Source organism: Orycteropus afer, unplaced genomic scaffold (genome assembly GCF_000298275.1).
Source record: "Orycteropus afer afer isolate SDZICR_OR568_19922 unplaced genomic scaffold, OryAfe1.0 scaffold00325, whole genome shotgun sequence".
In the NCBI taxonomy this organism is placed as follows: Eukaryota; Metazoa; Chordata; class Mammalia; order Tubulidentata; family Orycteropodidae; genus Orycteropus; species Orycteropus afer.
In genome coordinates, this window is record NW_006921912.1 from 948,029 (window position 1) to 960,697 (window position 12,669).

General features: G+C 40.9%; 1 protein-coding gene across 1 annotated transcript in view; it reads left to right on the top strand.

Annotated features, from left to right (window-relative positions):
* Positions 1-6,159: 6,159 nt before the first annotated feature.
* Positions 6,160-12,669, top strand: part of FEZ1 (fasciculation and elongation protein zeta 1) — a 69,758-nt gene continuing 63,248 nt past the window's right edge. Inside the window, exon 1 of the mRNA XM_042782448.1 lies at positions 6,160-6,470. Coding sequence (XP_042638382.1) covers positions 6,160-6,470 — 311 coding nt within the window. The remainder of the gene's footprint in view (positions 6,471-12,669) is intronic.

Here is a 12,669-nt window from a genome sequence, read left to right on the forward strand (position 1 = left end):
CATGTGCTTCAAGGAAAGCCAGGAATGCTAACGAGAAGATGACGTGTGGATCCTGCGCGTGCCAGTTGGGGCGGGTGCCGGAGCGCGGGCGCGCCTCGGAGTCGAGCGCGGGGAGGGGGCGGAAAGGGCTGGGTGAAGGAAGGGAGCGGAGCCGAGCTCTGCCAAGCTGCTGAAGGAGCGCTCACTGGCTCGCTGGCTGCTATTCTGCTGCGCTCCGGCGGGTAGCCGCGGCCCTTGGATGGGGGTGTCCGACTGACCCCGGGATCCTCCTCCCTCCGCCAGGAGCTGCACAGGTGCTATCGCGCGCCGCGACCTTAGTCTGTACCCAAAAATTGCCAGGAGTGGTGGTTGGACAAGGGTGGGTGCAGGAGGCCCGGGACTAGGGATTCTCCAGCTAGCTCGCGTAGGGGCGCTGCAGCAGGCACCCACAGCCGCCTCCACCTCATTCTGGAATCGGAAAGGAAGAGACCGGGCCTCATCGCCCTCCTCCCAGTCCAGCCCTTCTCGGGAGCGCCGCGGGCATGCAGCACCCAGGCCAGGGAGATGGGGAATGATGGGCATGTCAAGCAGGATTTCAGAGCGTCCTGGTGTGTGTGTGTGTGTGTGTTGATGGGATGGTGTTGCAGAAGTGGGTCGGTACCTTATCCCAGGACCGTTATCTGGTCCAGTCATCCTTAAACACCCTAGAATAATCTTTGACCGTGGGAACTTGGCCCCCGCCCCACCTGTGCCCCTTCCCAGGACCGCTCATTCCTGCAGTGTCAGAACCGCTGGCAGATGCAGCAGACACTGGGGGAGCAATTGTTTTACAACTGGAACGGGACGGAGAAAGGACGAGTGTGGTGGGGGAAGGGGTCTCTGCTGCCCTGTGGACTCCCGGCCTCTAGAGCTCTGGGATGCTGCTCTTGATAGAGCCCTGCGGGGTATTATTCCAGCCCCCTCTTCTCTCTTGCCCATCCTTCTCTCCACACTGCTTGACACCCCCCAGCCCTCACCCCACTCTCTTGTCCGGGTCTTGTTTGACCAAAAGGACAGTGAGTATGTTATGCGGCCTACACGGGACAAGCCTGGGTTTCTTTGGAGCTCGTCATTGTGCTGTTTGGACGATAGTTTCTTTACCCCAACGGACCAGGAGAAACAGGGGGATCTGGAATGGAGATGAAAGGAGCTGCAGAAGGAAGGGAAGGGGAGACGCAAGAACTCAGAAGGGGTTGTGACTTATATGCAATGAAATCCTACCTTTCTGTTAAAATGTGAAGCTGTCATCAACACGTATACCGACTGAATTTTGCTGAGGGGCAATGGGAAATCTGAAGGTGAATCAGTGGACGGCAGGTTTTAGGGAGAAAACTGAGATGAATATGGGAGGGGGCACAAAATCAATTGATCTATGGGCCAAGTAATGGAAGGAAGGGTGGTATGAAATGAGGCCTCTTTGGAGGTGCAGAAGCCTAGCAGGAGGAGGCATGGTGAAATCTGTACAGCTTTGCTCCACTCTCTCAGCTCAGCAAAGCAGAGACTGGTAATTTGCACTGCAGGCCCAAGCTGCAGCTAGTGCATCATTATGCTGCAGGGAGAGGCTAATGTGTTTCTGACTGGATTTGTCTTTTCTAAATGACACCAGTTATTGCAAGTCAAAATAAATGGAATAGATTATAGGACAAAAGCAAACCCTAGTACTCCCTCTGTTTTACAATGCAAAGGAAAAGGAAGGATGACCCTCTCATGGTTTCTTCTTTTTGTAATTTTTCCTGTGTTTATTTTTTTAAATTTATTTTGGAAGTATAGAGAAAGAGAGTAAGATTGTGCTAAACCTAGCTTTTAAGGGGAAGAGGTCTCTGAGATAAACTGCGAATGAAGAGTAGGGCAAACTTGTCAGGATGGAAGAGTAGGAGGTTGTTTCAGAAAATTTAGCAGGGAGACAAAGGCTGTCTGTCTAGAGGGAAGAGCAAAAGCAAGTGGGCTAAAGAGAGATTTGATTGGTAGGAAGGAAGGACTATTAGCCCAACCCAGAGACCCCGCCTTGAGGCTATGGCAAGGCCCATCAGAACCGTTTGGTTTTCCTCAATACTCCCTTAGCTTGGAAACTTTCTGTAAAAATTAAGCCCAGTTTGAGTGCTGAGTGATTTCACAACAAAGATTTTCAGTTCTAGCTTCATCTCTAGCTCGTCATTCACTCAGCGCTTTTTGGCTCCTAGTGGTTGATGCACCAGCCACTCCTTGGAAGGAAGATGGGGCAATCTACTTCTGTAGTGATACTGCCTCAGAAACCCAAGGAGGGGTTGCTATGAGTCGGGTCCGACTCCACGGCACATGACAACACAACAGTGGATGATAAGCAATCTGCCTATATTGTGGCCATGTTTCTGAACTTTACCTATAAACCAAACCCTAGCTGTTGAGTCTATTCCGACTAATAGCGACCTATAGGACAGAGTAGAATAGTCCCATAGGGTTTCCAAGGCTGTAATGTTTATGGAAGCAGACTGCTATGTCTTTGTCCACTGGGTTTGAACTGCCTACCTTTAAGTTCCCAAACCTGACAGCTGAGCGCTTAACCACTGCATCACCAGGACCCATTTTCTAAACTCTACAGCTGTGTTGTTAATTTCTTTTATAATCTTCTAGATAAATCCATTTTATCTAGAGCCTGCCTGGGCTAAGGATAAGTGCTTTCAGCATAATCTTTCTATTACCAACACTGGGAAGGAAGCTTAATCTTAACCCTAGATTCTGGTTGGATTGGATTCTTGTTGCTGGCTAATAGTATATAGACTGTGCCATTTCACATTAGTGCTGCCACTAGTGTCACCTTCTCATTTCAGTACCCCTTTCCTATGAAGAGTACACATTTAAAGGAGGTTTAAACATCTGGGGTACGGAGGCTTTCATGCCTTTCTCAAATGAAAACACCAATCCAAGAAGCTTTGGTCAAATGAATTGAAAAGGCCAGGGTTGCCTTCGTCAAAAATATGCTAAAATTCATTTAGCAAGGGGTGTTATGTTTGCTACACGTTTTAAAGCATCCACATAGAACATCAAACAGGAGTGAGGGAAGTTTTCTTTTAATTGGAACACACTCAGCCTACATTTCCATCTAACAAGGTTCCCCATTTTCTTAGAATTATTGACATTTGTTGGGCACTTTCTATCTTCCACACATTGTGTTTAGCACTTCAAAGATTATCTCATAAACTTCAAGGTAAGTACTATTTTAAACCCATTTTATAGATGAGGAAACGAAGGTACAAAGAGGTTGATAATTTACCCAAAATCCTACAGCTGGGATGTAATAGGACCAGAACAGAAATCCTTGAGTGCAGGCTCTTAGCCATCACTGAGTACCACCTCAGTCAACTTCAATACAAAACAAAACAACCCGTTGCTGTTGAGTTGATTCCAAATCATAGTGACCTTATCCCTTTAATCAACTTAAATTCCTTTCTTATTCTTTATCACACTTTGTGATTTCTACTAAACTCACCTTTCAGGCACTCAGGGATTCTTAATTTTTTTGTGCAATGGTCCTCATTGGCAGTGTTGAGAAACCTAAGAGATCCTTCTCAGAATAATGTTTTTATATGCATAAAATAAAAGACTTACAAGGCAAACCAAATACATTGAAATATATTCAAAGAGCTGTTAGGAGTCTATGGACTCTAAGTAAAGAACCTCTGCCTGGAAATTAGTTGTGTAGTACTTTAGAGCTGTGGTGTATAATATGGCAGTCAGTAGCCACATGTAGCTATTGAGTACTTGAATATGGCTAATCCAAATGGAGATGTACTTTTAAGTGTAAAATACACACTGGATTTCAAAGACTTAGTCTGACAAGAGAATATAAAATGTCTTATTAATTTTTTTGAATATATATTACATTTTGAAATGTTAATACTTTGGTTACATTTGGTTAAATAAATACATTATTAAAATTATCTTCCAAAGGTATTAGCACTGTGTCAACATCTTCATTTTAAGAAATGAAGCCATTGGGACCCACAATGCTTGTCACTCAGCCAGCTATTGACAAGTCTGCTGACTTGAAGCCTATGCTCTTTCCAGGATATTGTTTTGCTCTCATATATTTTTGTGTTCCAAGGGCCTATTGTATTGATTTTGTAAACTAGAAATGATTCAGAATATGTTTTGATGGTGAGGGTAACTAACTTAATTCCAGTAAGACCCTAGTAAGAACTGTCCAGCTCCTTACCTGACATGCTCTTTGTCTTATCCAGTTAGAGTTTTGTTTTGTGGGTGGAGATGGAGAACAGGCACTCCTAGGGGACAACCCATGGTTATAGTTGTCTGGTTTTTAGCTAATCTGAAAGAAGAAAAAAAGCAAAAACTAATTACATTGCCATTGAGTCAGTTCTGACTCATAGTGATTTAAGTTTAAATATTTTTAGCTGGATCAAGAAACATGGAGACAGGACAGAAAAGTTTGGTTGCCCTTCTGCATTACAGGAAGAAAGTTGAGTAGGTAGAGAAGGGTATGATAAACAATAATGCTTATGATTCCCGGAATTGAAAATTGGAAACTGTATGTGAAGCACAGGAGATCATTTGTAATCAGCACACATTAATTGATTACCTAGCTGTAGGGCAGTGTGCCCTCAAGTAATTGAAATTAACTTTAGGAACAGGTCTAGATGTACACATACATGGGTAAATTACAGTTGAAGGAAATGCATGAAGAAGACCCTATGAAGCATAAATCTCCCAGAAACTGTTGGAAAATGAAGGGAGGCCTGAATGAGTAGCCCTCTAGTATACTGTGCCCAGGATGGTGATGGAGACTGGCTTTGGAGCACATAGTAGTTCTGTTTCTTACAAGATTATAGATCGTCTAGTCTGTTTTTCTGCTTCCAGTCATATGCTCTGTGTTTGGGAAAAACTCAGGTCCTTCTTGGAAAGTCTGATAGTTTTCAAGTGATGAAAGTAGTAATATTCAGGTCCATGAAACTTTATGCAAAACGCTTGGGGTTATGCATGTTTCAGAATTCAGATTGCTTCAATATTTGGTAGGTGGTCATAGCATATATATTTTGCATATCACTCCCTGGGGTCTGGGGCAGCAATTCCTATGATTTAAAACATTAATATTGCTGCAGCCAAGACACTAAATGGGATAAATAAAAACCATAAGCAGCTTCATATTTCTGTAGGTCAGGTTTAGTTGCCAAATGAATATATGTCAGATCAGGTTTTACCACCAAAAATGTTATAAGAAAACTTAAGAGGTTTTTTGGATTTTGGAATCATAGATAAATATATGGACCTGTGGTGGAAACAACACTAATAAATACAATTAATAACATGTGTTAAGCAATATTGAGCATTTATTTGCCAGGCACTATCCTAAGCACTTTACCTGTGTTGACTCCTTTTAACAACCCTTTGAGGAAGGTCTTGTTTTTATTTCTATCTTGAGAAAAAAAAAAAAAAAAAAAAAAAAAAAAAATCGGCTGCTCTTTTCAGATTGAACCCGAATATGAGTCTATCTAAAAAAAAAAAAAAAAAAAAAGGGAATTAGAAAAATTAAGTAACTTGTTTACAGAGCAAATTAATTTTCCATACAGCAGTTCATACACATTTTGTTTCATGACATTGATTGCAGTCTCCACAGTGTAACAGCCCTCTTCCTACTTCCTACCTGTGGTTATTTTTTCCCTTTATCCTTCTTTCTTGTGTATTCCTACTCTCTGAGCTATCTCACTATGCAAATACTGTCCTTCTGATCTCCCATGGTTGATTGTTCCTAGAGTATACCTACTTGGTGTAAATATATGCTTGTCTATTATTTGGCTGGAAGCCAAGGTTATGAGTTCAGTTCCAGGCTTGCAGGGTGACTAGGGCCATAGTCTCAGCAGTTTCACCAGTTTCTATCAGACCAGTAAGCCTGGTCTTTTTTATGATTTTGAGTTTTGTTCCACATTTTTCTCCCACTCTATCCAGGATCTCCTCCACTGATCCCTTTCTGAGTGGCTGACAGAAACCACTGTTTTTATGGGGAAACAGAGTAAGGGAATATATGGTTATGGCTAATATTCTAAATGCCTTTCAGCAGAGCTGGCACAAAAGCCCTGTCTAAACTCATTACCTTGCATCTTCTAGATAAGTAGATCCTGACAGTTGCTGTTGGTCCATTGCTGTGCAAGCATGGAGGCCCCATTGGTGAGTTTGGATGAAGAGTTTGAAGATCTTCGGCCCTGCTGCTCAGAGGAGCCAGAGGAGAAACCCCGGTGTTTCTATGGCTCATCTCCCCACCATCTAGAGGATCCCTCTCTCTCTGAGCTTGAGAATTTTTCTTCTGAAATCATCAGTTTCAAGTCCATGGAGGACCTCGTGAATGAATTTGACGAGAAGCTCAATGTCTGCTTTCGGAACTACAATGCCAAGACAGAGAACCTAGCTCCTGTGAAGAATCAGCTACAGATCCAGGAGGAGGAGGAGACACTGCAGGATGAGGAGTAAGAAGTCTTAATTGCCCTCCTGCTTCAGATTAGCTCCTTGATGTAGGATTGTTGTTGTTATTGCTGGGTGCCTTTGGTTGATTTTTGACTCATAGTACCCCAAGTGACAGAGTAGGACTGCCCCATAGGGTTTTCAGGCTGTAATCTTTATGGAAGCAGATCACCAGGTCTTTCTCTTGCAGAGAGTCTGAGTAGGTTTGAACTTCCAAACTTTGGGCTAGAAGCTGAGTGCTTAACTGCTGTGCTGCCAGTGCTTCTTGACATAGGATTAGTTTCTATGTGTAGATTTCTGGCAAATTCTTATATTTTTATGCTGTCAGTGGGGCAGTGCCCTGCTAATTGCTGACATTGTTCTAATCATATTTGTTTAGACCATCTGCAGAAAATGCCAGGCACTCTTCCAAGCACTTTAGAGGAATGAAAGATTTTTAGGTAATAGGAAGATTTTCCTAGATATAAAATTGAGTTTCGGGAGCATGGTAAACTTGTGGGTCTGTTTACTTTCAGTTTTCTTTATGTCAGTGGTAATCTACCCAGATGTTGGAAATGAGGACCAGAAAAAAAAAAAAAAAATTAAAGTTGATGAAAGAACCTGTTGTTGGATCAATTTTTTTTAAGAAACACCAGAATTTTAAACATCTCAACTTTTTTTTTTTACATCCCTCAATCTGGAAAAATTATCTAGAAATGTTAAGATACGTCCAAATAAGAAATCATCTAAATTGAATTGAGATCAGAGGGGATTACCTGGACAAAATAAAGGCAATAATTAAGTGCTATGGCTTTGGCATATTTAAATTCCCTGTATCACTTATTAGCTACTTTTTAGGGACTTAACAGTACTCAAGAAAAGGGATCTGAGAAGAGAACTATTCTAGGAGGAACTAGAAAGAGAAGAAGGGGGGTAGTTTGTTTTATGTTATATAAATTAAAGAAGGGTGTTGTAGGCATTTAGAAAAAAATATACATGAATTCCCAGTAAATACGTATCAGTTGTTTTTAGGAATCGCACAAGAAGTGCCAAGTAGTTGGTCATGGAAGTTTGCAGCATCTGTGCTTTTGGTTCATCTTTTTGTGGACTTAAATGGGAAGAGTTGCACATAAATAAGTGAGGTAAGGAAGCATGTCCTAGGGGGATGAACCTGACCATCTTTGGGAGATAGTTGCTTATTGAATGGCTTCTAAGACTGTGGAGATAGGGACTGTATATCTGCCTGTCTTATTCACTATTGTATCTCCACTGTCCAATACAGTGCTTGGTGCATAGTAAGCCATGAAATAATATTTTTTGAATAAAATATTGAATATTGAATGAATTAGGTGAATGATAGTAGTTTGCCTCCTGGGTACATCTAATGTATTTCTGGGGTCATACCATTTACTTCTTTCTGTTTTAATTAATGCTAGCCTGAAGATTTGATCGCACAGAACATTTCACTCTGATGACCAGTACTATAACTGTGGACTGTATGTTTTGATTCAATTTTTAGATTCAAATGGATTTTTTTTTAGATTCTGAGCCTGTCATATCTACTCGACCCATGTAAGTCAAACAAGAATGGCTCTGGGGCTTTATTATACTATTTTCCACTCCAGCACACTTGGCAATACACTAGAAACACAAAGACTATGAATTCTAATTTTCATACTCTCTCTAACTTGCTGTGTGACCTTGGGCAAGTCACTTAACTGTAGTTGACTGTGTGGGTCCTAATCTTTGAAACCTCTAAAATTCAATCTTGATGAAGCAGGGCTAAGGACTTGCAAAGAACCTAATTTCTTATCTTACTCAGGCAGTGCTCTGAAAATGACATTTTAAGATGTGTCCAATTCCCTTTTCTTCCAACAAATCGTTTTGTCCTATATAAACCCCCCTCTGCCTCATTGAAAATGACGGTCCAATGAGCAGGTTCTTATTCTCTTGTAGCACATTATCAGAGGTCGTTCAATGTTAATTGCCATCACATGGGATTATTAGTCTTGTCATTCTGATTTTCCTTACTTGTCTGCATCATTGACTGTTTCAGCTAAGAGACCTAAAGTTGAATAATTCCTTAGAGATCAAATATGATTTGGAGGCAGTTATAAGAGATGAAGCCAGGAAGAGAGAAATTAACAATGGATTTTCTAGACATTCAGTGTGTCTAATGCTTCTTCATAATTTAAAATAATAAAAAAGCCCACACAATTAAACTACACACTTCGTTTTGCAGACACCTGTCTAGATATTTCAGCTGTAAAATTACGACTAGGTAAAGGAAAAGAATGACTTAATATCTCACCTGGTTGTAATAAACTTGTTCAGTATTAGACAAATGTTTCATCCAAAAACGAAAGTGTTTTGGGTGGGTCCTCAGGGATAGAACTCAATAGCATAATCTTAAAACAAAAGTATAGAGGGCCAGGACACATAGTGTCCTCAGGTTCATCCATGTTATGCGACATGGGAGACCCTCAGTGAAATGGATTGGCACAACAGCCATATTGATGGGCTTGAACATGCTGGCGATTGTGAGGATGTTGTATATAAGGTCACCATGAGGTGGAGTTGACTTGATAGTAACTAACAACAACAAAATCAAAAGCAATGAAGTTCTCGGTCAAACTAACCTCTTCAAAGTTCATAAAAATCATAAAGCAAATGCATGATTTCCTTAGTAGTTTTGATTTCCTTAGCCCTCAATTGAACTATTTGGCTAATAGGGAGTTGGCTAATATATCAGCTTATTTCTGATTTGTCAGGGTACGGAAATTCCAGGCATTAAAGGAGAGTCAGATCTGTATATAGATTCTCTGTTTTTGAACTCAGAAAATATTCCAGAATCTCTTCTTTGTGTACAGGTGATCATCTTTTCCTTTGCTCTAAGAAATAAGACCTGGAGGCGAGAGCCTCCACGGGCTTGCTGTTGTTGTTATGTGCCGTCGAGTTGGCCCCAACTCATAGGGACCCCTCCTTGGTTTCCCTGGCAGTATCACTATGGACGTAGATTGTCCCATCTTCCTTCTGAGGAGTGGCTGGTGGGTTAGAACCGCCAGCCTTCTGGTTAGCAGTCAAATGCCTTAGGCACTACGCTACCAGAGCTCCCTACAACATGGTAATAGACAACCCTCCTCCCACTTCTTGCCTCATTGGGGTTCCTATTAGCTCTCTTACAACCACTCTGAAGACAGAGGGCTGAAACATGTGAAAGCAAATGCTGTTTCCTATTTTTTAGATAGAATTCTTGGGTTAAAAGTGATGCTAAAAATAAAGTCCATTCAATAAGGAGACTGCCTATACTCAGCCATGACTTAAGGTGAAGAGAAGTAAATACCGAATAATCAAACAAGGAGAACTAATAGCTCATTTTTGGGGAAATTCAGTTTCCACATATGAAAGGCAGAGGTAGTATTGATTCTATTTAAGCCTTTGCTTACATAAATGTAGAAATGTGTTTGTAGTAACACACATCTAAGTATGGACATTGGCATGACTGGACACAAACAAAAAATTGGGCAGTGGAAGTAACCAGCCTAGGGGTATTAAGGAAATGCAGAGTTACCAAGTTGGAACCCTAACAAAAGCCCATTAAGCTGCCTACCATACTTACAGGGATACAAGTGTGTGTGTATCTTGATATGTTGTTGTTGTTAGGTGCCTTCAAGGTGGTCTTGACTTACTGTGCTCCTATACACAATGGAATGGGACCATTGTGATCCATAGTATTTTCATTAGCTGATTTTTCAGCAGTAGCTTGCAGGTCTTTCTTCCTAGTTTATTGTAGTCTGGAAGTTCTGCTGAAACCTATTCAGAATCATAGCAACATGCACACATCCATGGACAGATGGCAGTGGCTGCACTTGAAGTGCATTGCCCAGAAATTGAACCTGGAACTCCTGCATGGAAAGCGAGAATTCTACTACTGAGCCTCGTTGCCCCCATATCTCAATATATCAGGGTTTATTTAGTCTCATTGGCCATGTTGCCAGTTCCAGGCCCTGAAGACTTTTATACTTTTGTCTTGGCACTACTCTCTCCTTTTGTTTTGCTCATACTAACCTAGCATCCTTCTCCAAATCCCTAGTTCTCTATGGTGCAAGATAGTTTAGTCAATTTTGCAGGCACCTAAGACAAAGCCATAAAATATGCACATGAAAAATTTGTGTGTTATTACAGGGATTGGGAGAACAAATGAATAATGCCAGGACAGCGTGATGGTGGGAATTGAGGCAATCCGTTTAATGTGTTTGGTGTGTTTGGTAAATGATACAGTTAATAGTTTTCAAAGTCTGCTTTTTCCAAGATCAGAGTAAATGGCAGGATACTTTTCAAGGAAGTGAAATTTTATAGTCCACCTCAGGGCACTTATATCCACTCTCAAGAGCCCAATTTATTGTGATAGGATAGATGGCCTCTCTGAGGATAAAAACCTTTTCCATTCTCTTACTCACAGAAACGTTTGTTATCTTCCTCCCTCTTCCCCTGCCTGCTGCAGTGTTCTGCCTTTGCTTTCTGTTAACCTCCCCAGGGCTGGAGATCTGGATAGAAAGCAGCCCTGTACCCTGGCTGCCCCTGCCATTTTCCTTTTGTAAATTGATGAAAGCACAATGTCCAGAGTGCAGAAAGCAGGCATAGATTTTTCATGCAGTGCACTTTCTTATCCATTGTTCTAGGTTGTGATTCAAAACTTGATACATTATTCTGCAACATCTGTGCCATTGCCAATCATGCAATTCATAAAGAGTAGCTGTTTTACCTGGATTCAAATCTTACCTATGCCATTACTAGTTGTGTGATCCTAGACAAGTTAATTAACTTCTCAGTGCTTCAATTTTTCTAACCTGTAGAGTTGTAGTGAAGAATAAGTGAATGAATCCATGTAGAGTTTAGAGTAGTACTTGGCAAGAAGTACATGCTCAAAAGCTATTGGCTATACTCAGTGATTATGAAGAGATGAGAGTGCTTTACTGGAAAGTTTATTTATGAACATCAAAGGATGAAGAATAAGTCACAAAGTAAGAAGAAAACCTGGACAAAATATGAAAGAGAACAAGTATGGTTTGAAATCCCAAGGAGATAAAGGTTTAGGAGTTTGTCACTAAAAACCTAGAATTGAAAAATGAAATCCTGCGTATGTCAGGTGAAGGCTCAGATGAGGAAATTGGGGACTCATTTTAAGTGAGAAACTGTCTCAAGGTCATTAGAAAGTTAGTGCAGCCCATTAAAGGTTTTAGTTTTCTTCCTGCCCGGCAGAGGTACAAAAGATTCCTGCCTATTTTGAACTTTACTGAATTCACTTACCAGGCACTTCCTGCAGGGATAAATCTGAAGGTCATTGCCTTGCGTGGATGTAGTTCTTTCTGGCAGTATGTAGAGATGGGGGCAGAGGAGGACTGGGATTAGAGAAGGCATTGGAGATCATTGCTGGCAGTCTAATCAGCAGAGAATGTAAAGCAGTGAAGTAAAAACAGTTCTCTTCAGACCTTTCCAGTAGATGTGGTATCTTGAAGATAGCAAATCACATTTGCCTTTTGGCTTTAAATGCTAATGAATTTGGATTTAGAATTTGCCTGAATTAATGAAATGCCTAAGAAGGCTGGCAAACCCACCAGCCACTCCTCAGAAGGAAGGTTGGGCAATCTACTTCCATAGTGATACTGCTTCGGAAACCCAAGGAGGGGTCGCTATGAGTCGGATCTGACTCGATGGCAGTGAGTTTTTTTTTTTTTTTTGGTGGAGATTGGGATATCACCCATGATTTAAGAAATAGGCCCTGGAATCCTATTAATGAGAACTTGAGTCGTTCTTTGAAAATGCTTTCTCGAAATTGTAGGAAAATAAAAAATAAATGGATGCCTCAAACATTGCTATTAGATTGTGTTTTCTTAGGTCCCTTTTGTTTGTTTCATGACCAATTGCATGCATGAGCACAAGGAAATTGCTTATATATTTAAGTATCACAGATCATTCCTGGTTTTATATGTATTAGCAGCATCCTTCCTTCCTCTGTTATTGTATGTATCTGATTTCAAGTATCTGTGCTCTGGTTTTTAATTTTTTACATTTGTCTTTGACATCATACAAAATATTTTGTTGTTTTGAATTTGATTCATATGTATAGACATTTGCTTTTATTTATTTATTTATTTATTTTTTATTAGGATTTGGGTGAAGATTTACAGAGTAAATTCACTTTTCATACAGCAGTTCACATAT